At 54.8% G+C, this 25,233-nt stretch overlaps 1 protein-coding gene across 1 annotated transcript in view; it reads left to right on the top strand.

Moving 5' to 3' along the window:
• Positions 1-9,722: 9,722 nt before the first annotated feature.
• The window catches only part of MYO18B (myosin XVIIIB), a 162,101-nt gene continuing 146,590 nt past the window's right edge, over positions 9,723-25,233 (top strand). Inside the window, exons 1-9 of the mRNA XM_087828665.1 lie at positions 9,723-9,765; positions 11,402-11,580; positions 16,370-17,179; positions 17,261-17,473; positions 17,615-17,860; positions 18,407-18,473; positions 19,309-19,421; positions 20,762-20,938; positions 23,818-24,016. Of these exons, the coding sequence (XP_087684791.1) occupies positions 9,723-9,765; positions 11,402-11,580; positions 16,370-17,179; positions 17,261-17,473; positions 17,615-17,860; positions 18,407-18,473; positions 19,309-19,421; positions 20,762-20,938; positions 23,818-24,016 (2,047 nt within the window). The remainder of the gene's footprint in view (positions 9,766-11,401; positions 11,581-16,369; positions 17,180-17,260; positions 17,474-17,614; positions 17,861-18,406; positions 18,474-19,308; positions 19,422-20,761; positions 20,939-23,817; positions 24,017-25,233) is intronic.

Here is a 25,233-nt window from a genome sequence, read left to right as displayed (position 1 = left end):
GACAACTGTTTTTCACATTTTTTCTTTCACTTTGGTATCTGGGTTCAATGCCGTTCTTCAGTTGCCCTTCTGGGTCACAGCGCTGATTTGGTGGCCTGTACATCACATCTGCCTGGAGTCAGCTTGTCTGGGAGCTGAGCCGGGCTCCCACTCACTCCCGGGGTGGGCTTGGGCAAGTTACTGAACCTCTCTGTGCCTGATAAGGGAAGAAAGGAAGTACACCCCGATGTTGCCGGCTGAAATGATTCTTACGACAAACAGTGCCTCACGTTCAAATGGCTGTGGGCGTTAGAGCCAGAAAGACCTGGATTCGAGTCCTGACTCTACCCCTCCCTAGCTGTGTGGACCTGCACAATATGCTTAACCTATTGAGGTCGCTACTTTTCTCCTTCTAGGGCGTGGAGGAAGCAGTTTTTACTACATCTTGTTTGGTGCAGCGTTCAAGACTGTGCCCTCTGGGGCCAGCACTGCCTGGGTTCGAATTCTGACTCTCCACTGCATTGGGCAAGTTGGTTATCCTTTCCATGCCTCAGTTTCCCCATCTGTCGAATGGGCATGGGGAAAGCCTACCTCATAGTAAATGAGTCCCTGAAAGTGCTCAGGTTGGCGCCTGGTGCCTGCCGATTAGGCACATGTGTCCGCACGGATTGTTACTTTGCTTTATTTCCTTCCAGAATCCAGTTGGAATGGAGACCCCGGCTCCCCTCGCCCAATTCCTGTGGCCGCCAGTTGGGGCAGAGTCAGAAGTGTGGGGTGTGTGGCCTGGCTGGGACAGGGATGACGGGGGAGAATGTACTTGCATTGGAAGCTGTCCCCTCCCCTGCTCTGCCACCAAATATGTCCATGCTCTCCGAGGCCCGGTCAGCGGCCACCCGGGGCTGCCGTCCCCTGGCCAGACCTGGAGCTCACTGGCTAATTTTAGAAATGACTTGTCGACTCAGCTGCTGCTATCACATTGGCGCAGAGGGCGGGTGGGGGAGGGACCGGGAGGAGCAGTCCGAGGGGCTGTGTGTGTGAGAGCGTGGGGAGGGGCGCCTGTGACATTTGTCCTTCGGCCCCGCTTTGCCGGCTGGCTGGGGTCTCTGCGCTGCCTCCTGGGGAGACCTTTTTGGGCGAGAGGCGCGGTTCCTGTGACCTGTGGCCTCGTGTGGACAAGGTATTGTCAGCCTGGGTTTTACGATGGGCACCTTGGGCGCTGATGGGCCAGTTTTCATTTTCGAGAATGTGTTTCTGGGGCCTGGGGTGGCAGCCTCTGGTCTTTCGGTCTATTTTAGGCCTTTCTGGTGTGGACAACATCCCAGGCCTTTTCCGTCCACCGCTCTCTTAAAAAACGAGTAATTTTTGGACGGATTTTAGAACCGCACGCCGGGGCATGGACTCTTTTAAGGATTAGCCTTGTTCAGGACCCAGCTGTTCGCTGGTCATTTTTAAAAATATGTTTTGAGCCACGAGATAACCTCTGCTGCGGAATCTCAGCCGGCGCACATCGGGGTTCGTGTTTTCATCAACTTCCAGCAGTTTCTGCTTAGCTGGCTGTGTGTTTATGGTCAGGGAGCCAAGCTCTTCCTTTCACCTTCCCAACCCGTGAGGCTAAGCCTTAACGCTAATGATTTTTTTATTCCAAATGAAGCCATGCGCGTGGTGCGGGAGGGGGGTGGGCGGTGGTTGACCGTCGAAGGTTTGAATTTCATGCGGTGCTGATTTGATCCTCAGTGTTGGAGGGGTTGTTTTCTCTGGCACCCCCGTTCCCAGGCATTCCTTTGAATGGAGACGGTTCACAGGCCTCGGTGGTGGGGTGATGGGACAGAGAGGGGGCCGTGCTTTAACGTGGGGCTCCCTCTCTGGAGTCGCGAAGGCCTCACCAGCTGCAGGCCTCGGAGGGAGCCGCTGCCTCCGGGCAGCTTTCCCACTCAGGTGGCTGGGTGGGAAAAGCCCAGTTAGTCCCAAGCTGCCTGGTCTGGCCTTGACCCAGCAGGGGCCTGGGTTTCCGTCCCACGGGACCTGGAAAACGGGGCGGTGCTTTCACTTTGTGGCCGGCCAAGCAGATGCTTGCTTGGGTCAGAGCACCAGCTCCCGAAGGCTAGGGTCCCACTGGAGGCTGGTGGTTCCCGTGGGGACTCTCTTTGCTATTGACCTGAGTCGTGACCTCCTGTATCTGGTAATATTCCAGGGTGGCCTGGGGGAGGGCCTGTGCGGTTTAGGCGATGGCTGATTTCTAAAAAATAATGACAGAGACAAAGGGGGGTGGGAGGAAAGGAGGTGGAGGACTGGAGTCTCCTGGTCTGCTAACATTTGAGTGTCTGCATGTCATCAATTAATAGATATTTGCTGCCACCTGCACACAGGCCTGGTCACCTTGAGTAGCCTAGTTTGGGCTCTGCTGTGACCTCCCTGTGACCTTGGACAAATCCCTCCCCAGTCTGAGCTTTAGTCTCCCCTCCCAACACCTGAGGGGGTGAGGCCAGACCGTCCCACAGGTGTTTTTCCGGATTCAACACCAGGGCCCTGTTTCCCCAAGTGTGGTTCCGTGATGCCCTCAGCCGGGGCCTTCTGAAATGCAGATTCCCAGTCGCACCTCAAAACTACTAAACGGTCTCGGGGGTAGGAGCCCAGAAACCTGCAGACTTCAAACCTCACAGGCGGTTCTGGTGCCCACCGAGGCTGGAGAACTACCTCTCCTCCGCTGGGAGCCAGCACCCACCTTGTCAGAACTCATCGGGGCAGGACACAAACGGGCTGAGCACGGCGAAATTTCACACGGAGAAAGACTGAGCCCTTCTGGTGGCATTTTGAAATGAGAACAGAAGGCCCCAAAGCTGAAGAGAACCTCCTCTCGTTGCCAAAAGAACAGAAACCCTGGCTGGGTGTCCACAAAGCCACCGTGGGACAGCCCTTGAGTGTCCTGCTTCCCCTGGTAGAGAAAACAACTGTCTGAATGGTCCAGTTGAAGCAGGCGGCTTGTTGCTGTGGTCTGTGGCATATCCTGAATTTTTAAAATTAATAAACTTTATTATCTTTTAGAGCAGTTCTAGGTTCACAGCAAAATGGAGGGGAAGGTATAGAGGTGTCCCATCAATCCCGGTCCTCACAAATGCATAGCTTCCCCTATTGTCAACGTCTCCCATCAGAGTGGCCCTTTTGTTCCCGTTGGGGAACCTGCATCGTGATCACCCCGCGTCCGGAGTTGACACGAGGGTTCACTCCCGGTGCACATGCTGTGGGTTTGGACAGATGCAGAATGACATGGATCCATCACTGTAGCGTCATACAGAATAGTGTCACTGCCCTAAAACCTCTGTGCCCCGCTGTTCACCCTTCCCCATCTCCCCTAAACCCTGGCGACCAACGGCCTTTCTACTGTCTCCACAGCTCTGACTTTTCCAGAGTTTCGCACAGTTGGAACCGTATGGAACGTAGCCTTTTGCAGGTGGGCCCCTTTCACTTCGTCTCAGGCGTTTAAGGCCCCACCGTGTCCTTTCATGGTGCCCTGAGATGCTCAAGCCATATAAATCGAGTTATTTGAAAAACGTAGAAAGTGGGTTTGAGACCAGGCGAAGGGCTCCTGGGTGCTGTCAAATCCAACCCCATCTGGAAACAGCTGGGGCAGAGGAGGCGCAGGGAGGGGACGCGCCTAGCTCAAGGACACACCCCGTCGTCATGACGGCGTTGGGCTTAGGGACAGCTCCCGCCTTCCAGGCTGGCAGAGGGAGAGCCCTGTGGGCTCCCCATTTTAGGAATAATGACCCAATCTCCCCACCCCCCCAACCCCATCACCACTCTCCGAGCCCGAGAGGAAGGGATTAAATAGTTCCTATGAGCACCGGCCCCTGGGATATGACTCACGCATCTCTGTAATTTTCTTTTTCTGCCCCGCTTCTCACTGAGCCTCTCCCTGATTACTTTTTAAAGAACGCTGGTTTCTGGCAATGCAGGGAAGATCCCCGAGAATCGGCCCCAGGGGTTTGCCAAATCCGCCGGCGCTCACACCCAGAAAGGCAGGGATTTCACGGGACCTTCTCCGCTGTGCTGACTGTCCCCTGGGGGCCGAGTTTCCATTTCGGGGAGGGCACTGGGTGAGCTGCGGAGCTGAGAGACAGATGCCCTCCGATCTCTGCGATGGGTGGTCCCCCTTAGCTGAACCCCCCTGGGAGTTAGAAGGTAGACAGGACAAAGGATGCATCTGAAGGCGCAGACAGAAGACACCCGGCTCTGGGATTGGGGTGGTGTCTTCCCCTGCCCCGTCTTAGGGTCCCGGGGGGCCCGGGCAGCCAGCTTGTTACTGTGAGCACCCTGCCGCACACTGGTTCTCACAGTGCCCCCCTCCCGCCTGCCTCCCGGGACCTTGGGAGCCGGCTGGGGGAGTGAACACACTCACGGCCCAGCCGTGGGCGACACAGAATTCTAAATGAAGACTGAAGAGAGGAAGGACCCAACAGCCACCTCGGACATGTGGCCGGCAGAGCGAGGGCCGGGTGGTGGGGTTGATGGGGTGGCGGAGGCAGGAGGCTATGAGGGAGCCCTGGGGGTGGCTTGGGCTGGAGCTCTCAGGGAAGGTGGCCTAACAGGCTTAAGAAAGATGGAGCCTATGAGAAAAGAAGGTAGCTTTTATTAAGTAGATGCCATGGGCCAGACACAGGGACAGGCAATGCTGGGGGGGGGGGGGGGGGCATGAGCACGGCCTCTAAAGTCATGCAACTGAGCCCAGAGGCAGCTCTGCCACTACCTGGCTGGGAGCAAGGCATTTGCCCTCCTCTGCCTGAGCCTCTGAGATCCAGTTACTCGCAGAATCCGCCTTATAATTGGGTGGCTGGGAAGAGCAAACGACATGCCCCGCCAAGTTCTCAGCGCAGAGCAGGGCACCAGGCTCGGGGGCACGATTGCAATAGCCCTGCTTTGTTGCCTCCCTTCCTGGGTAGGAGGGCAGAGGTCTCAGGGTCCAGGAGGAGTAGGGGTTTAGGCGTCCAGGTCATCCCCACTCCCTCCTGTGTGACCTTGAGTGACTTTAAACCCCATCTCTAAACTGTGACACGCCCAGCACCGCGACTAACACCAAACAGATGCTAAGTAAATATCAGTGCACACCCAGCCCTGCTCCTGAATGTACCTACTTGAACCAACTTCCCAGGGATCTACAACGTGCCACCAGGACACAGGGTGACTCCCAGCCCCAAACTGAAGGTCCTAGATTGGCCTTCTCTTGTGGTCGCCTGTGTGGAGCTATGATGGGAGCTGTGCGCATGCAGAGGAAGAGCCAGTCACACCTGTGGGTGGGTCTCAGCTTGACCTTGCTGGGTGACCTTAGGCAAGTACCTCAACTTTTCTGAGTCACTGTCTGCTTATTGGGAGTGATTGCAACCACGTGGTGCTGCCATAGGAATGAAGTGTGACAATGGATTTTAAGAGAATTCCAGGTCCAGTAGGAATTGAAGGGGGCTGGGGGCAATTTAGGTGTAAGGGTCTATCTCAGTGCTTGGCACATAGTAGGTTCCCCCTAAATGTCCAGGAATCATCCTGGGCTGGGGTCTCCAGGCCAGCTTTGGCCATGGAGTCAAACAAAAATGAAAGTAATGATTCAGCAGTTAACTGTGATCAAGCACATGCTTGGTATGTGGGTATCTTCCTCCCATTTGACAGCTGAGAAAACCGAGGCTCAGAAAGCTTCCCAGGGCCCCACAGGGTAATAGTGGTGGCAGGACATGAACTTGGGCCATGATAGCATGTTGTTCCTATATGCGAATGCAGACAGCACAGGGGGACAGCAGAAATCCCTCCCATATACTCGCTGCCAACTGCCTGCTCTGTCCCTTCTCCTGATCCTTAATTCATTTATTCATTCACTCATTCATTCAACAGATATTTATTGAGAGATAAGTATGTGTTCTAGGCTCTGGGGCTACATAAGTGAACAGAACAAATGGAAATGTGCCCCTCAGAGGGGCCATGTTTGGCAGAGGGAATCGGAAACTAAACAAAAAAATTATAGCATGAAGCACAGTGATCTAGTGCTCTGGGGAGTCCTGGGGTAGGCTGGGATGGGGTGGGGGCTATGCTGCAATTTAAATAGGATGGTGAGGGCAGGATCACTGAGATGACTCTGAGGCGAAGGTATGAGCCATGCACAAGGAAAAGCATTTGCAGCAGAGGGAACAGTATGTACAGAGACCTGGAGGTGGAAACCTGTGTGGAAGGTTGTGTCCAGGAGGTCAGTGTCGCTGAACTGCAGGAGCGAAGGGGAGAGGTTTGAGGGCAGGTGGTCGTGAGGGCCCTGGAGGCCGCTAAAGGACTTGGCGATTTGTTCTGTGAGACAAGCGAAGTCACTGGAGGACTGGCCGCTGTGTCAGTGCTGGACATTGTGGGTGATGGGAAAGTCTTGAGGACCCCTTGGAGCCCCTCAGATCCAACAAGTGTGCCTGGAAAACTGTTTCAAGCCATCCCTGGCTCTGGGGCTGCCTTTCCTTTCACCAGCTTCCCTTGCCCTTTCGGGGAGGCTTGAGACTTTATATCACGAATTCTGAGCATCGGGGGCCTCCTCATGGGCTTAAAACAGCTGCCCGTGAGGCGGGTGTGGGTTTCAGGCCTGGAAGGGAACGTGGTGGTAAGAACACTTGCTTAAATGAAGGCTTGACAGTAGGGTTGGCTCCTGGCCCTGGGTCAGTGGGGCTGGCCTGCAGCCTCGGAGGGACAGGACTCAGGGAGCGAAGGACCCACACTGAGCTCCCTCTCATTGTCATCCATGTACTTGTCCTCTGGGCCTGGCCAGCAGTCCCAGCTGACAGCCAGGATTCCCCCTGGAGTCTTGACACTGAGGGCGATTCTTGGGAAGCAGCCACTGACCAGGCCAGGCCTGGGCTGGGTGGGAAGGGGGGCCGTGGCCAGGGCAGCCACTTCACGTCAGGCCTATTCATAACCTGGGCTCCCCAGGCGTGTAGCAGAGTGGATTCTGGCTGTGTGTCACTCAGGGGCATCCCCAGTGTCTCCCAAGGGAATGGGTGGGGAGGGGTCTTTTGGCCCCCTCCTCTCCTGTAGCCCTCTCCCCAAAGATCTGGCCTTCGGAGGACCATCTGCCTTTCCCGTGCCTTTGGGAGCTGGAGAGCCCACACTGCTGGAGTTTTCCCTTAAGCCAAAGACTTGGCTGTTTGCACATGGACATGTTATTTCCAGGGTCTCCTCATGGGCATGTGACCTCATCAGAGTTGCAATGTCCCTTCTTGGATCTTTGGATCTTGAGATTCCCTCCACACCAGGCCCGGTAGGAGTGCTGGGGTCTCAGCTAGTGTCGTCCTGATAAATATTTAACGGCCAGCTCCTAGCATAAAAGCCCCGATCTATAGCATTTGCCGATTTCAGCGGCGCAGAAACCCCCAGGGCTGGTTAATAAGCTACTAACGTGACACCGCCCAGCGCAGAGTTGGAAAGATGCTCAGGGTGAGCTCTCGCGAGATGAGAACTGGCACCAGCGCGGCCACGGGGGGCCCCCCCGGGCCCGTGTCTCACCAGCTTCCAGGCCTGCGGCTGTCCCTGCGCGAGGAGGGAGCACCCTGAACACTGCCCAAGGCACCTCCTTAGGCATAAGTCGCCGAAAGCGGTAATTCACGGGCCAACGAGGCTGCCCAAACTCTTGGATGGTGGTGGCTCTGAGAGCTGGGGATGGGGTGGCATCTTTCAGGAGGGCCCGGGAGGGGTCAGGGAGGGTCCGTGAGGGACAGTGCCCTCCAAGCTAGAAGAGAGACGCGTTCCCAGAGCTCGGTGGGTTTCGTTTTCGGATTTATTTGCCCACGTTGGGTGGTTTGTGTGTGCAATATGGCGCTGTCTTCTCTTCCCTTTACAAGCCTGTTACCACGGCCCCCTCGGGGTTGCTGCAGACACTGCCTGCGAGCCCCCTGCATCCCAGCCTGGAAGGGAAGTTGCGGGGCCACTTTGGAAAACTGCGCTTCCCAACAAGTCAAGCACAGGGCCCAGCAGTGCCCCTCCTCCTAGCAGAGCCCCTCCTGGGAACCTGCCTCCGGAAAATGGAAACACTAACGTGTCCAGGACCGGTCCTAGCACCATTATTCCCAGGGGCCCCAAACTGGAAACAACCCAAATGCCCATCAACCCCTGAATGGCCAACTGGAGACGCGGCCCCTTCAGCCCGTGGGCCGCTATTTAGCGAACAGGACGGCATGAAGCACTGATTTATACACCAAGGTGGATGAACCCCACAAACGTTATGCAAAGTGAAAGAAGCGACATGCACTTTCTGATTCCATTTATATCCAATGTCCAGAAAAGGCAAACTATAGCGGTAGAAAGTAGATGAGTGGTCTCGCCTGGGGCCGAGGGTGGGAACAGCGAGTGACTTCACATGGCCACGAAGGGTCTTTCGGGGGTGATGGGATTGTGAGGATAGTCGCAAAAGTCTGCGGATTTATTTTTTAAACTCTGTAAATGGATCAGAAATTCTCAAATTGTATCCTTACAATGGGCGAATTATATGGCTGGCATAGAAATTATACCTCCATATAGTTGTTTTAAAATGGTCCCTAAATACCCTTTTCGATGAATTTATAATATTGCTTCAAGTCATATGGGCTTTAATTTCCTTGACATTCTCTAGTTATGGGACACTTGGGTGGTGTCTTTTGTGAACGTTGGATAAGGCCCTCAATATGATGCCGAATGAGCTAAATTGTCTCCCCAAAGTGCTGGCCCAATTACTTGCCTTGGTTTCCTGCCCTTTCCTAATTTGCGTGGTCAGACCGTGGAGTCGACTGCTCCCGCACAGAGAGAAAAAGCAGTTTTATGGTATCAGAAGTCAGGGTGGTGGCTGCCCTCGAGGATAGTAACTGAAAGGGGCGTGAGGGAGGGAATGGGGGCTGGTCTGTTTATTTTTTGAATTGAGTTATGATTTACATACAGTTAAATATTCAATCTTAATTGTACAGGTAGGTGAATATTTACATGTGACATACTTGTGTAGCCATCACCCAGATTGAGAGGTAGGACATTCCCATCACCCCAGGAAGTTCCCTTGTGCCCCCTCCCAGCCCAAAGCTAACAGCTCTTCTGACCTTCATCACCATAGGTTAGATTTGCCTGTTCTAAAACGTCTTCTAAAACAGAATAATATTTTAAATTAAAATTTATTTGATTGAAATGTATTTTTAATAATTATTAAAATCACTAATGTGATTTAAATTTTATTTAATTAAACTTTATTTTAATCTCAATTAAAATTATTTTAAATTTATTAGAGTTAAAAATAAAATGTTTTTATTGAAAAATTTTATGTATTTAATTTAATTCACTCAGGGTGCTGGTTATACAGGACTGTTCTTTATATGAGAGCTGCTGAGCTCCCCACTTATGTGCCTTTCTGATTGTGTGTTATATTTCAATAAAAGGTTGCAGTGTGGCGTCAAAGGAAAAGCATTTCAGGGCACTGTCCACCGCACAGCCGGCAGCCTCCACCTGGCCATACTCCTCCCAGGTGGACGTGACGGGTCGTGCCTGGCTGTGTGGTCTTGGTTCTTGGCGTCGGTGGGGGTAGGAGTGGAACAGTGCCTGTGAGCTGACCTGTCTCTCTCTCCTCTCCCCCCGTGTCGCTCTGTCTCAGTCTTGTGACCGTCCGCCTCACGTGCCGTGTGTGTCCGTAGCCTCGCTCCGTGCTGTCTGGCAGCGAGCTCGTCGCATCTCGCCTTATCTCGTCTCATCTCATCAGCTGGCCCCGGCACCGTCTCAGCATGGCCATCTCCTCGCGCCTCGCCCTGTGGGAGCAGAAGGAAAGTAACGCTCGGGCTGGGCTGCAGCTGGAGGACAAGTCACAGCGAGGGTGGCCCAGGCCGCCCCCGCCCACCTCGGGCAGTGTCTGGCCTCCGTCGCCTCCCTGTGGCCCGTCTGGTCCCACCTTCCCTCTTCTCCCAGCCAGCTGGGTTAGCCGTGGCCTGTCCGCCCCAGCTGGTCATTAGTGACCGTGCCCTTGATTCCACCCGTGACTTCCTCTCCTTTCCTGCTTTTCAGTTGGCGGTGGTGGTGGTGGTGGGGGGGGGTTGAGGTAGACCAGCTGTCCCGTCTCCATCCTCACGAGCGTGGGGGTTGGTGTGGGAGGGAGAGTGTGGGCCGTGGGGCAGGGGCAGAGCTGTTGGCCGCCAGGCTCACGCCACGGGGATGGGTGTCTGCGCTCCCTGCCTTTTGTCACCATGGAAAACTGGAAAGGGGCCCTTCTCCCAGTTATCCCTCTTTTGTATTTCACAAGAGCTACCCGGAGGGGCTGCCTCTTTCTTGGATGCCCATCAGGTCCCCCCCGTCCCACCCTCATGCTTGGGACTTGAGGAACTGGAGGCCGAGGGGTGCGTGGGCGAGGCGCTCCTTTCCTGCTGCCTCCTGGCTTCTGCCTCCGCCCTTCCCTGACCCATCTGAGTGTAGCAGTGAGAACAATCCTGAAAGAAGCTGCGTGTGCCTTAGGAATCGCCCTCTCTCACTCATGCACGGGGAGGGAGAGGTGTGGCGTAAATGTGAGCCTGGCCTCACGTGTCCCCGTTTCTCTCTAATTGGGCGCATCGGCCCGCCTTACCCCGTGGCCTCTGCTTTGTCTCCTGGCCTGTGTATCAGCTGGGCTGCAGAGATCACGCCCTTGCCAGCCACACACACAGGACCTCGATAAGGAGCTTATTTTAAACCTGTGTGTAGCTCTTCCGTAGAAAGCGCTGGAGATTTTTTTTCCTCTCTCATGAGCTGTCACCGTAATACTGGTTAAAGATGCAATCAGGGGACCACAGCTATGCCTCAGCCCCTAAGGTCGCTGTGGCTTAGGAGCCAGTCTTAGCTGCACCCCAGTCAGCTCTGCCAGGTTTAGGTTCCAGTGTTGGGGGTCCTGGGTGCCCAGGTCCTTGTTAAAGGACATGGAGAAGCCACAGCACTGGGGCAGTGGAGTGGGCTGTAGTCATAGGGCTGGACCTTAATATAAATCACAGCTGCAGGCCCTTCCCTACTTTGCCACGTTCCTGGTGCACAGTAAGTGGTCACGTGATTAAGTAACTGATTAATCTATTAAGTACAAACTGGGTGGTTCCCTGCGATCCAGCCCCTTCTGGAAACTGGGAAAGCTCCTTTTGGTCAGGTCCTTTTAGACGTGGGTCTGTCCTACACCAGGGAAGGAAGCCAGTGGCCTTGATGGTCCAGATTTGGATTATGCGGAGACTCAGTCCAGGTGGAAATCACACTGGCTGGAGTCGCCTCCACTGCTCATGGGTTTCATTCTCACTCGCGGTCTCCAGGCCTCCCAGAGCCCCGCCGAGCCTCGCCTGCTTTGCCAGGGCCTCGCATACATGGGCATGTTCATGTATGACCCCCTCGGCCCCCTCCCAGGCTTCTTTGCACACTTTTTAAAGGGTGACTTGCCCTTGTTGGTTCACTCACTGAGCTCTTTCTTCTGCAAAACAGATCCGGGAAGAGGAGAAGAGCCCCCCGCCCTCCTCGCCCCCTCCTCTTTTTTCTGTCATCCCAGGCGGCTTCATTAAGCAGCTGGTCCGGGAGACTGAGAAAGAGTCCAAGGCAGCAAGATGGAAGAAACAGACAGTGCTCGCCTCTCCAGAGCCAGAGGTAAGTGCCCGCAGGAAGGGGGCCGAGGCCTGTCCATCCCCACCTTCCTGTCCTGTGAACCTCCTCTGAGTCACTGCCATCTTGCCTTTGTCCCTGCTATCCGCACTTTTTCCTGTTTTTAGCTTGAGCTGTTGAACTCCTTTGCACCCTTCAAAACCCAGCTTAAATAGTACATCTATGGGAAGCTCTCCCATTGCCTTCCTTCCTCTGATTCCCACTGCACCCTCTATGCCCGTCTTAATTGTGGTCGGCATAGTAATTACTTGATCATATGACTTATTGGACTAGGAATTCCTTAAGAGCAACAACTCTCTCTCTCGTTCAACTTTGGATCCTGGCAGCTCTCATAGCACTCCACCCATAGTGAGTGTTCAACACATGTTTAATGAATGAATAAATGGTATTAGTTGATGATGATTGTGGGTATCATTTTATCTCGATTTTGCAGAAAAAGAAACCTAGATATTAGCTAAGGATGTATGGTTAGCTCAATTTAATTTAGGCAGGAAGGTTATTTATTTGCTACTCACTGATTATCACTCTAATGGTTGTTAAAATATTGAAACCCTTTCATAGCAGGTGATAAACAGCCATAGACCCAAGCCCCCCAAGTACCCTCCAGCTGTTATGCTTACCCACGCCTCTTTCCTTAGTCCCTAGGAATGGCCGCAATCCAATAATTAAAGGGTTAATGCTTGGCACAGGAAGGGACTTCAGTATCCTGTTCTACCTGGCTTCCCTTCTGATTGGTTGGTGTCTACTAAAAATCCTAATTATTCTGAATTGCATAGCTGGATTGAAGCAATAGTTGGTCAAGATGCACTCACTACCTGTGCTTTAGAGTCTTGCAAATTTATTCCTGACGGTGGCCAGTGCTGTCTCCTTCCTTTCCCCCAGCTCCTAACCAGGGAACCTGGCTAGGATGATGGGGCTAGACACCAAGGAGGTAAGCTAAGAGCACAGTGCACTTAGAGGAATGTTCTTTTTTCTAGCTTGAGCTATTGAACTTCTATGCATCCTTCAAAACCCAGCTCAAATAGTATATCTTTGGAAATAGTCTATCTGTGTGAGGCAAAAAGGCCATCTCCTCATGGGCCCCAGTGCCCCCTTGAAGTGGGGTGAATGCAGCAATGTTTAGGATGAGCGATCTGGTAGCCTCAGGACCTAGTGTTGGCTTGAGCCCTGGGGCCATCCTGGCTCTGCCTCCCACTCCCCTTCAGCTGTTGTTTGCTCGGCCAGCCCTGATGTGCCTGCACCTGTCCAATGACAATGACTTGGCTACATCAGAGAAGTCCTCCGGCAGCTGAGCAGCAGCAGCTGCCGAACACTCCTGCTAAGTCTTTGTGGGGGAGGATGACAGGCAGAACAGGCTCTGTCCCCACCCCTGCCTGACCCAGGCATGAGTGGGAGCCAAACTTGACCCCTGTAGGCTGTTGTTAGGTCATGATGGAAAGTTACTATGTGCTGTTTATGACTAGGCAATGCTCACTTTGCTGCTCATGGGCTTGTTTGAAATCCTATACAGTATTGGGGTAGATGGGATTATACCCACTTATCAGAGGTGGAGACTGAGGCTCAGGAGGTCAAGAGACTTGCTCTAGATCATGAGGCCAGATAGAGGCAGAGCCAGGGTGAGAGTTGGTGTGTTCTCTGCTCCGGTGAGCTGTCTGGGGGAAGGGCCAGCTTGGGAAGTGAGGTGGTTAGTGTGGGTCACAGAGGCCTGGGGAGGAAACGGTTCCACGGGGCTGCAGGCCATGCTGGCGTCACTGTGCACAAGTGAAGAAGCAGAGCTGAGCAGAGGCTGGGGACAAACTGTCACCACTGGGCCTGGATGGAGACTCAGAGCCAAGATGCAGGATGGACAGGCCTTAGACCATAACAGGTGGCTGGATCATGGGCCAAGCTGCTCCTGGGCCTGGAGCAGGGCAGCCTCAGGACATGCTTCTGTGAGGCAGCAGGCCGTGGCTGGTTCCTGCCAATTCAATTTTCTTGTCCTAATTAGTAGATAAGTCTGGACACTCTCCTCATCCCACAACACCCGTTACATTTGGTCCTCATATCATCTTTGCAAGGAGCCATTAGAATCCATCACCATTTTGCAGGGATGGGAAATGAGGCTCAGGGAGGTGACTTGCTTTCCCTAGGGCCACCCAGACAGTGAAGGACAGGGAAAGGTGGGAACAACACTGGGGTAGAGAACGACCCATATTGAATGCCAGGAGAACTGGTTTCCAGCTCTGGCCTCACCATGCTATGTGGTCGAGGCCAAACCTATTCCCCTTTCTTGGCCTCAGTTTGCTCATCTGTAAAATGGATGTGCTATGAGTTTCCTCTTGGCCCCAGTGATTGTAGACGTCTTGCTTCTCCCATATACTAAGAAAGCTGTAGAGGGCTGAGGGCTTTGGTGTTTATGAAAAAAACATAACCATCCAAGCTTTCCTCCGCCTGCCCCATGAACTCTCTTCCTTTGGGGTGTGTTGGGGGAAGGGAAGATGGGATTGGTTATCTTATTGGCCCCTCCCCGTGTTAGTCTTCCCTGTGGTGGTTTGGTTAAAAATACGGCACTGACTCACTTTTCAAACTGGTGTGGACAGTGGTGAGATTTGCCAAGCACAGCCAATCCACTTTCCAAGGCAGTGTTCTGCCTGGCTTCAGAAGGTCAGACTGAGCCACTCAGCCCTGGGCATGAGAGTGGGGGTTCTGAGTCCTGGTTACACATTGGGAATCACCTGGGGGCCACAACCCAGACCAACTACATCAGATTCTCTGGGAGTGGGGCCAAAGCATAAGTATTTTTTAAATCTCTCAGAAAAGTCCACTGACCCCTAGAAAGACAAGGAAGGCCATTAATATGCAGAAGTTACCAGCACTGGCTTTAGACTCAGAGAAGCCTGCATGGCTTTACAATCTGGACTTGTCTCTTGGCCACCTAACATCTTTGTGTTTGCTTCCTCATATGTAGAATGGGGAGAAGTTCAGAACTTCCTTCATTGTGTTCTTGTGTGAGGGTTAAGTAGGACATTGAATAATGGCCATGTAGGGCTCATTGCAAGGAATCTATATATGACAACTATTATCATCGTCGTTTTTACGAAGATGAAGGTAGAGACTTCTCTGGAGGCACCTAAAACAGGAGAGAGACACAAATTAAAGCTAGAGTGGGATGCACAATGTGGTCGTTGCTGCAGGTGGTGAGTTAGCACGGGGCTCTGGGACTTCTTGGATCTACGAGACAATTTCTGATTGAGGTCTCCGGGCAAAGATTTGCAGAGGCGGTGACATTTGAGCTGGGTATAGAAAGATGAGAAGAACAGAGGTGAGTGAGGAGGGGAAAGGGCATTCCAGGCAGCAAGCTCAACATGAACAAAAGCGTGGAAGCAGGGAAGTGTCTGGTGTGGTAGGAGATGCCTGGTGTGGCTGAAGCCTGGGGTTAAACAGGGACAAAAGAGCCAGAATGAAGAGAGGTTGGGGCTCCTGATTAAGGACTTTAAATGCAAGATGGTAGTGCTGAGTGATTTTCCGGTAGGCTGTGGGCAGCTGCCAAAATATTTTGATTGGGTTTGAAAGGGCTGGCAGCAAATTGAAGGCACACCAGTTCAGAGGCTTTAGAAATAGACCTGGATTTGGGACAGGAGACAGAGCTGCGGAGCTTTGCAGGGTGGAATCAGCCCGATCCTGGGTCTGGTTCAGTTGCAGGAGGAGGGTGAGAACCCTAGATTCCCAGGCTCAGTTGTGTGGGAGGCTGGCGTTGACATGGTCCAAGATGGAAGAACCCAGACTCGGGCAGGTGGTGAGGCCAGACGTCGGGGTGGAGCTGCCCATGAGAGGCAAGGCTGGCTCTGTGAGCCATTTAGGTCACAGCCAGCCCGGTTTGAGGATGGAGGGCTGGGTAGGGCTGACATCACAAGGCGGTGAAAGGGCCCCATGGATGTGACGTAGCCCAAAGGTCCACATCAGGTGAGAGTGGAGGACCTCGGGGCCAGAAACCAGGGCCTTCACCTGGTAGGGGGGTGGGGTGCGGGGCCCAGGGCAGCAGCAGCGGCAGCTCAGCTTGTGCAGTTCTCGGCAATGTCCAAAGTGCTTTTCCACGTCGCATCCTGCAAACAATCTGAGTGGGCAGGTGGCTTCTTCCTGCCCTGAGGGAAAACCGGAGCTCAGAGAGGACGGATGGTCGTGTTCATGGTCACCAGCTGGGAAGTGTGTGAGCCACGACTAGAGCAGGTCCTCTGGTGTCAGGCCCCAGTCCTTCCCCTGACCCCTTCCTGGCCCAGCAGGAAGCAAGGCAAAATAATAACAGTAATAATAATAATAATAATAACTACAACAGTGACAACAATAATAACAATGGCAGCTGCTGTCGCCCAGCACTTACTCTGTGCTAGGCTCAGTTTCTGTATATTATCATGAATCCTCCTGCCCATTCGCAACGTAGGCCATTGTGGTCTTAATTAGGAAATAGGCTCAGAGAGGGGAAGTCATTTATCTAAGGCCACACAGCTAGTGAGTGGCAGAGTTAGGAGCTGAATTTGGAGTCGAGTCTGTTGAGCTCCAAAGTCCACTCTCCTTTCATTCCGTCACTTGGCCCTGAGATGCTGGGCCAACGTCCAGGGTGCGGGGGTTTGGCTCATTGCTCGGCACAGTGCCCATCAGATCTCGTAGGTGCTTGAGGGTCTTTGGATGAATGAATGGCTGGGTGAGCAAATCGATGAATGAATGCGTGAGTGAATGAGTGAATGACAAAGCTATCAGGTAAGCAAGCAGCTAAAGATGGTTGTGGTCTCTCTCCTAGACTCCAGAAATTTCCACTAACCAATCCAACAGCAAGTCCAACAGTGGCACCACATCTGGAAGCCAAAATATTTCCCAGGACAACCAGGCGAGCTCTCCCCAGAACTCAAACATTCCAGGCAAGGAGAGCCAGGGGGCCGGCACCACGGAGCCGGTGCAGATGACCACCATCAATGGAGAGAAGCCCCAGGAGTCGGGCCCCAGTGGGGCTCCAGCCAAAAAACCTCTGCCCCTCAAGAGGGGTGTGAGGAGGGGTGATGTGTTGCTGATGGTGGCCAAGCTGGACCCGGACTCAGCCAAGCCGGAGCAGAGGACCCAGCCCCATGACACCCCCGCCTGCAAGACTCCATCTCCAGCCGCAGACCCTGGAGGGGGGAAAAAGGGGAAGACCCCACCGACTCCTTGTGGTCCCCAGGCCAGCACCAAGGATGCAGCCTCGAAGGCTGAGAAGACCCAGACTGGGGGTCTTGGGGACCCAGGAACTGTGCTACTGACAAAAGGCGAGAAAGAGGAAGGCACAGCGGGGAAAGGGGGTGAGGCCCCCCAGACCAAAGGGCTGAAAGGGCATGAGCCCCAGGGCAAAGAGGGGCCAGGTGAAGGGGGGAAACCAGGGACAGGGGAGAAGGGGGGAGGGGACCCTGCAAACAAGACGGCAAAGGGGAATATCTCTAAGGATGCACGGGGCGAAGGGAAGTTGGCTGGGGCCCAAATCCAGGTGAAAAAGTGGGGAGGTTCCCTGGGCAGAAGGAGCGGGTGGGATGGTCCCCAGAGGAAAGACAAAGAAGGTGCGCTCCTGAGTAAGGCGGAGAAGGTTGACAAAGTGCAGGGGAAGGTGGGGGAGGCTCCCAGAGGGGTGGAGAAAGCACGTGGGCCTCACAGGGAGTCTGGGGAGGCAGGGGAGACTGAGGCTAAGCCAGAGAAGGGCTGCGAAGCCCCCAAGGAGGTGGGGGCAGCTGGGAAGGAGAGTCGCAAAGTGAAGGGGCCAGTCGGGAAGGTGGGGGAGGCTCCCAGAGGGATGGAGAAGGCACGTGGGCCTCCCAGGGAGGCTGGGGAGGCAGGTGAGGCTGGGGCTAAGCCAGAGAAGGGCTGCGAAGCCCCCAAGGAGGTGGGGGCAGCTGGGAAGGAGAGTCACAAAGTGAAGGGGCAGGTTGGGAAGGTGGGGGAGGCTCCCAGAGGGATGGAGAAGGCACGTGGGCCTCCCAGGGAGGCTGGGGAGGCAGGGGAGGCTGGGGCAAAGCCAGAGGAGGGCAGTGAAGCCCCCAAGGAGGTGGGGGCAGCTGGGAAGGAGAGCCTGCCAGACAGCAGAGGGCAGACGGCAGAGGAGCCCTGCAGAAGCGTGGATGACAGGGCCGAGGCCCGGGAGCCGGAGCTGCAAGGACCCAGACCCCCTGCTCTGGGGAGCCCTGCAGGAGGGCCTCAGATGCAGGAGAGCCAGGAGGGGCCAGCCCTGCAGGAGGGGAGCGAAGGAAGCCAGAGTGGAGACTTGGACCAGGTGAGGGGCTGCAGCGGGAGTGGGGAGTGGTAGGTGGGACCTTCCAGAGAAGGAGGGATGGGGAAGACTTGCCCCTGGAGGTGATCAGGTGGGGACAGGAGATGGGCAGGGCATTGGAGAGGGGTGGCCAGCTCAAAGGAAGGGACAAGCACTCCTTCCTTGACAAGGGAGGGTCTTGAGGCCCCCACTGCACCTGCCCTGCGGTGAGATTCTCCGCAGCGAGAGGGAGGCCCCAAGTAGGTGAGATGCCCCCTGGTGCGTGAGCTTACAACGGATGCCACGGGGTCGTTCTCAAATGTGGGGCTGCATAAATAGCAGGTTGTGGAAAATGCCGAGTCCCAGGGCCCCACTTTGGAGCTTTCGTTCAGAAGGCCAGGGGTGGAGCCCCTGCACCTGCATTTACCTAAGCACTGCCCCCGCCCCTTCGATTCCGAATTTGGTGGTCCCAGGCCACCCTGTGCGGACCTCTCCCCTAAGGGGATCGCCCTCGCGTTGGCGGGAGAGGGCCAGGCACCCTGGTTTAATTTATGTGATCTTTGTTCTCAGGCTCCGGAGGACAGATGGTTCAAGGCAGAGAAGGTCTGGCTGGTCCAGAAGGATGGGTTTACTCTTGGTAATTAGGGGTTTTAGCACATCAGGGGTGGGGGTGGTGGGGGGGATGGTGGTCTAAGCCTGCTCCTCTTGCGCCCCCTACTGCTGCTAGCCGGTATTTGCAGGTCCTGGCCACCGTCTGGGGAGACCGTGAGCAGTAAGGAGCGGCTGAGACGGGGAAGGGGAGAGTCGCTCTTTGGGGCGGGAATGGTTGAATGGCCTTTCGCTCTTGGCGGCTGGTCTGCCGGGCACTGTTCTCAAAGGTATTGGAGGCTTGGCGGTTAATTATCTAGCCCATTCATTAATGCCACAAGCCTGGTTTGGTTCCTGCCACGTTCCTCAAGGAACTTGGAGTCTAGCGCAGGCGGGCAGATCGCTTTCATCTCACGAGCCCACTTTTGTCGCTTAGCTGTGACCGCGCTCGACTGAGAAGCGATTCCGAGTCCCAGTCGGAACGCAGCTGGGAGGAGTGATGGATTAGGGGTGTCTGTCCTGGGTCCTGGAAGGGGCATGGCAGCCTGGAGGCCGTTGCCTGCCACCCCAGGTGTAGGAACCATCTGGGTTCCTACTCTGCGCCTGGCACTGTGCCAGCCGATAAAAGCTCAGGGTGAGTCGGACCCAGCCTCTGTCCTTAAAGGGCTTGGGGTCACAATTCAGGGCTTGGGGTGACCTATCCCATGCTGACTCTTCAGCTCCCTGGCTTGGCTCAGCAGCTCAGAGCCTGTCTCCCCTGCCCTGCCCTGCCCTGCCCTCCCCTGCCCTCCCCTGCCCTCCCCTGCCCTCCCCTGCCCTCCCCTGCCCTCCCCTGCCCTCCTGTCCCCTCTCCCCTCCTCCCTTCTTCTCTCTTTGTCCACCAGCAACGGTGCTTAAGCCAGATGAGGGAACAGCGGACCTGCCGGCAGGAAGGGTGCGACTTTGCATCGATGCTGACAAAACCATCACCGAGGTGGAGGAGGAGCTTGTTCACCGGGTGAGCCCCCGCCCCGCTCCCTGCCTGCTCCACACGTTCCTGCCCCGTCCTGCTAGAGAGTTCCTTGTACCTGACTGCAGATACCACTTCGGCTTGATGCCCTGGAGGGAGTTATAGGGAAGACAGCCATTGAACTCATTGCTCTGCTGGAGGTATATTGTTAGGGGGTCACTGCTCTGTTCCACGATGTCCCCTTTCTGAAGTCACGTTAAGAGGCATGTTTGTTAGGTTTTAGGGCTGAGAGCTCTTCTGCTTGACCCAAGAAAGTGATGGCTTTTTTTTTTTTCATTTTGACATTGCAAATCATGCTTCAGTGCATGTTTCCTTTTTCACCCTGGCTGCCAGGGAACTCAGAGCCAAATGTGCTGCCTGCCATATTTACCATATTAACCAGAGCATAGGGTGTAATGGCGTATATTTTGGGTATTAGTCATTCCTTTGGTTTTGCTTTTTCAGTTGTTTTACATAGTTTTTTCAGTGTACCATCAATCTATTTGAGGGTAAATCAGAGAATAATGATAGAGAAAAGGCCCTGTCCTGATCCTCTTTGATCCTTCAAAGCCCACTAATCAAGAAGGAGTTTTCTCCAGGGACCCCACGTGGGCCTTGACCACCTTCGTTCCCCTTTGCTGTCATCTGCCCACCCCAGGCCCTCCATTCCCAGTGGTGTTGGGAGTTTGCAGAGGGCCAGTGTTCTCAGAAGAAAGACTGACCCATAGAGAGCTCAGGATTGGCCCAAAGCCCAGAGCCTTAGGCCCAGAAAACTCCTTGAAGCTGGAAAGAGTGGCAGGAAGACTTTTAGAATGGATGCCCCGAGGAGAAGCTGCAGCCATCCTTTGCTTCTAGAAGGGCCGGGACATATTTTCAAGGGATCAGTGCATGAGGGACTGTCAGAGAAATGGGGTGGGGTGGCCATTGGCCCCTGTCCCTGAGTGTCACAGGACACATGCAGCGCTCCCTGCAAGGTTCAGGACAGGAGACATCAGGGGACACTGCTTGACTTGGGAATATCCCCCGTGTTTTGCGGTGTTTGAAATACAGAGGACACTGAATCTTGCTCTGCCTCTGTTCTGAGCATCTCCCCTCACGGCACAGTGAGCACGGGAAGGAGGGGCCGGTGTGAACAGAGGGGTGGCTCTCCCGCTGCACCAAGGGCAAAGGAGAAGGGGTGCCCCTGTTTCATTTGTAGGGTTTTGTGACTCTCTCTCCAGAGTCCTTGTGTTCTGTCCGAGTCTTTGGCACACGGCTCTCCAGGGACAGGGTCAGCAGGGCCGTGTGTGTAGGGGTGGGGTGGTGGGGTGGGGGCCCAATAAGCCACAGGACACTGTGATGGTTCACAGGCCAACCCCCCTGAGCTGGACCAGGCCGAGGACCTGGCCTCCCTGGTCAGTGTCAACGAATCGAGTGTCCTGAACACGCTTCTGCACCGCTACCGGGCTCAGCTGCCACACACCTCCACCGGGCCAGACCTGATCGTGCTCCAGCCCCAGGGGCCACCGGCACCCTCTGCAGGCAAGGTGAGGGGGAATCAGACCAAGGGGGTGGGGGACAGGCACAAAGAGGGGTGGGATGGGAGGGTGTCTCTGCATCTCAGGGGGGAACAGAGCAACCAAAGCCCCCTGCAAAGCTGTCTGTGAGCGGCATCTTGCGGGACATGAGCTATGGGCATTGCGGGCCACTGAGGACCACATGGTCCCCCCTCCTTAGAGGGGAAAGACAAATAACTGATAGAAACAACAATAGGAGCATAAAGACAATAATAATGAGAGAAAATATTGAATGACTATCAACTCTGTACCAGGCACTGCTTCAAGAAACTTTCCATATTATCTCAGTTAATTCTCATGCCCCCCGAAACGACTGACACCATTGCTATCCCACTTTACAGATGGGAACTGGCTGGGCCAGCCGCTAAACTCTCACATTCAGCACGGGGGAGCTGGGTAAAAGCCAGGCCCCGGCTCCTCTGTGCTCGGAACCCCATGCTGGTCTGGGGAGTCCCGAACACCCACATAAATCAGGAAGCAGAAGCCTCGGTTCTGCTTTTATTACTTTTCCCCAGGACCTGTAGAAATGACTGGTTTTTGTGGAGACAGAGCAAAGGGACTCTCTCAGCGCCACCTTGCGGAAAGGCCCGCAGCTGCAACAGTAATTAGGGCCCGATCCCTTCTGTTTGTTCGGGGGGCTACTGATTGGGAAGACTGAGGTCTCCCATATGCCCGGCACAGAGGAAAGGGCGGGGAAGGAGACGCCCAGTAAGTCTGGAGCTTCCTTTCTCGCGGGGAAGACAGGCCAGGACTAATATAGAACACTGGTGGGGTGATGAGTGTGGGGAAGGAGAGTGAAGAGGTCCAGAGAAACGGGGACCCGCGGAGGTTATACGTGGTCATAATTTTGCTTTTACTCTGAGCCTGATGGAGATTTTTAGCAGAGCAGTGGCATGGTCTGGCTTCTGTTGTAGGAGGATGCCCTTGGCCACCGGGTGAGGATAGGTGGAAGGGGGCAAAGGTGAAGGCGGGGAGCCCTGTTAGAGGTCAGACGTCTTATCTGGGCTCTGTTTTGAAGACTTGTTGGCCCGGGAAGCTGCAGGCCTCTAGAACTCCTAACACACTGCAGGTGCTTTGGCAAGATCACAGTGACTCTCTGGCCTCAGTTTTCTCATCTGCCAGTTGGGGATGAAAAGCACTCTAGAGTCCCAAGGGACATTCCTAGCCCCCAAACAATGCTAAGTCCATTAAAGAGGGGACAGTGGTCCTGCACCCCATCCTCCCCAAGACTTCTGTTCTCCAGGCCACCCACCCCACCCCTTCAGTCGTTTCTCAGGCCCCCTCCCCAGCCTGGCTGTCCATGGCCAGGGGCCTAGGAGGATGACAGCTCAGCTGTGCACTCTCCCCTCCCTTGCTGTGAGGGCTATGCTTCTGTTACTGCAGCCCAAGGCTGCTGAGCCTCCTGAGAAGCTGAGTGGCTCCTCTGGCTCCTTCAGGGGCCCTGGAAGGGATGTTTTGTACAGACCCCTAAGGCAAGCAGATTCTCATGGGCTGTCCATTGAGGCATCCGTTTCAGAACCTGGGCCAAAGGGCCTAAAAGTGCGGGCGCTGGGTCGTGTCCTGTAAGGAGGAGTTTGAGTCTTGAGATCCCCTATGCCCCTGAGTCTCACAGTCCCCCTGAGCCCTTAACCCAGTGCCCATCCTTCCCTCCAGTCATCAGCCGCCCACACCCAAGCCCAGAGCCACCTTCTGTTCTTTGTCTGAGTCCCATGTGGTTCCTCAAATGGCCACCAGGTGGGAGCACAGACCTGCGGTGAGGCTGGGGCTGGGGCCACCTTGAAGATGGCCTGGGTAAGGGATGGGGCAGTGCTGGGGCCTCTCTCAGCGGGGATCTGCCCCCACCCTCTGGAGGCTGGGAGGGGGTGCAGGTCTTCATGGTACGAGTGTGCGTGTGACCATGTCAGGTGTAGATGGGCCTGCCTCTGCGTGCGGGGCCTCAGCACCTGTTGGGTGCATGTGCTGTGAGCATGCCTATGTGCAAGCATGCAAAGGTACACATGCGTGTGAACATGCATGATCCTGTTTGTACACAGGGGCGTGGACCTGCTGAATTCTCCCTTCTACCATCTAGACCCGATTTGGGTAACACCCAGCCCGTGGGCAACTGTTGCAGGTGGAACTCGAAATTCAATAAATCTAGGAGCTTTTTTCACAGCTAATTTTTAAGTTATGATTTTGTATGGCCCTCACATGATGTTATAAATACCCAAATGGCCCTTGGCAGAAAAAAGCTTCCCCACCCCTGGTCTAGACAGTGGGTGGCAGGGACCCAATAGATGAGATAGCTTGTCCCTTGAACTGTTCCAGAGGGGGTGGCTTCAGGACTCAGACCCCAGGACCCTTTGCTTGCCTCATGACTTAAGGCTGTGCCGGCCAGTGTGGGGGCTTGTCCCACCTTTGCCAGCTGTGGAGTCCTGCTGAGCCCAGGGTAGGGATTCCTTACTATTCCTAGGGGCTTGGAGGCACAAAGGTCAACAGTGGACTGGAGGCATCTTCAGCCCAAGCTGGAGGGCCAGGCCGGGGAGGGCCACCGCATTGGGATTGGTGTCCCCCATTGCACCAAGGCACTGGAGATACAGAATGAGGCCTTGCTGGGGCCACTGGTTGCCACTTAGCAGCCCTGGCTCCCAGTGTCCTCCAGGTGGGCCCATTCCACTGAACTCCCTGCCTCCACTGCCTCATCCCTCTTCCCTGAAGGCTGCACAGAGCAGACTTTTGTGAAGGTCACCAACGAGCTTCATGCTACCAGGCCCATGGGTCTGGACTTGAGGCTGGGGTGGGCACTGTTTTGGAGTGCTCCCTGGGCACCAGCTGGGGTGGGAAGGCTGATGGCTGGGATCTTCCTGCAGGTGCCCAGGGGCCGCCGGGATGGCCTGCCTGCCCACGTCGGCTCCATGGCCCAGCGGGCATACTGGGCACTGCTGAGCCAGCGGCGAGACCAGAGCATCGTGGCCCTGGGCCGAAGTGGCGCTGGGAAGACCACCTGCTGCGAGCAGGTCCTAGAGCACCTGGTGGGGATGGCAGGCAGTGTGGATGGCAGTGTCTCAGGTACAGTGGTCTCCAGGTGACATGTGGCAGGATTATGGGGAGGGGGGGAGAAGGGTTGGAGGGGGAGCTGGACTGCTCCTCCTGACACCCATCCACCTAGCGTGCACTCAGCCGTGTGCAGACCCTGGGCTTGTTACTGGGCAGAGCCGCCCCAGTCCAGTGGACAGCGCTGCGCAAGCCAGGAAAGGTACGCGTTTCACAAGACATGCACGGCCATGTACGAGCAGTCATCCCACACTGACGCTGTTAGAACTGAACACTCAGCCGCCACGCTCTAGGAGACCGTCCCGATAGGTGTACAGACTGACGGTGTGAGCAGACGCAGCTCCCCTGCGACGGTGTCCCCGTGCAGTGCCACCTGCTCGGCTGCACAGAGGACCTGCGGCCGAGGGAGCAGGGCGTGGCTGTGTAGTTGAGGGGCTGACACCCAGAGGGCACCTGAGCTGCTTCTGTGTGCCGAGCGTGGATGCTCCGTGCGGGGGGTGGGCAGAGCTGGTTAGGGGACAAGTGGCAGGAGCACAGGGGAGGGGGGAAGGGGCTCCCGGGGGGGGGGGGGATGTCCGAGCTAGACCTTAAAGAGTGCCAATTAATAATAATGAGAATTACAATATTAGTAATGATCACAGTCAGCAGTGGATTGAAACCTCTTTGTTATTTAGAACAGCCCTATAAGGTAGACATTATTTATTTAAATTTTATAGATCAGGACATTAAGACTCGGAGAAATTAACTAGCTTGCCTAGGGCCACGCTGCTAATACATCCTAGAGCTGGATTCAAACCAGGCATCCTGGCTGCAGAGCTGTAATCCCTGGGCCGGTGTTCTCAATGTTTTGTGTTTTTTTTTTTTCTTTTTCTTTTTACTCCCATAAGGAATCTTTTTAAATATTTTACCCCCTAATCATCTCCCCACCATGAAATTTCAATGCCATAGATATGCCATAATCTGTTTATATCCCCCCTCTTGGGGGCAATATTCTCCCTGCCGAGAACACACGGCCCAGGCAGTATTGCTTTCTTCTTGTAATAAATATAATACTAACAACACCGCATTTGGAGCACGTTCTAAGCACTTGACATTATTTAATCTTTTAGTCCTCATGACAGCTGCATGGGGTAGGTACTGTTATCACTCCAGCTCACAGATGGGGTATCTGAGCCCCAGGGAGGTTAACTAACTTGCCCTGAATCAGGTAACTGGCAAAGGGCAGAGCCCAT

This window comes from Miniopterus natalensis, chromosome 20 (assembly GCF_054644295.1).
Source record: "Miniopterus natalensis isolate mMinNat1 chromosome 20, mMinNat1.hap1, whole genome shotgun sequence".
NCBI classification, from domain to species: Eukaryota; Metazoa; Chordata; class Mammalia; order Chiroptera; family Miniopteridae; genus Miniopterus; species Miniopterus natalensis.
This window is presented reverse-complemented; position numbering and strand designations above follow the sequence as displayed.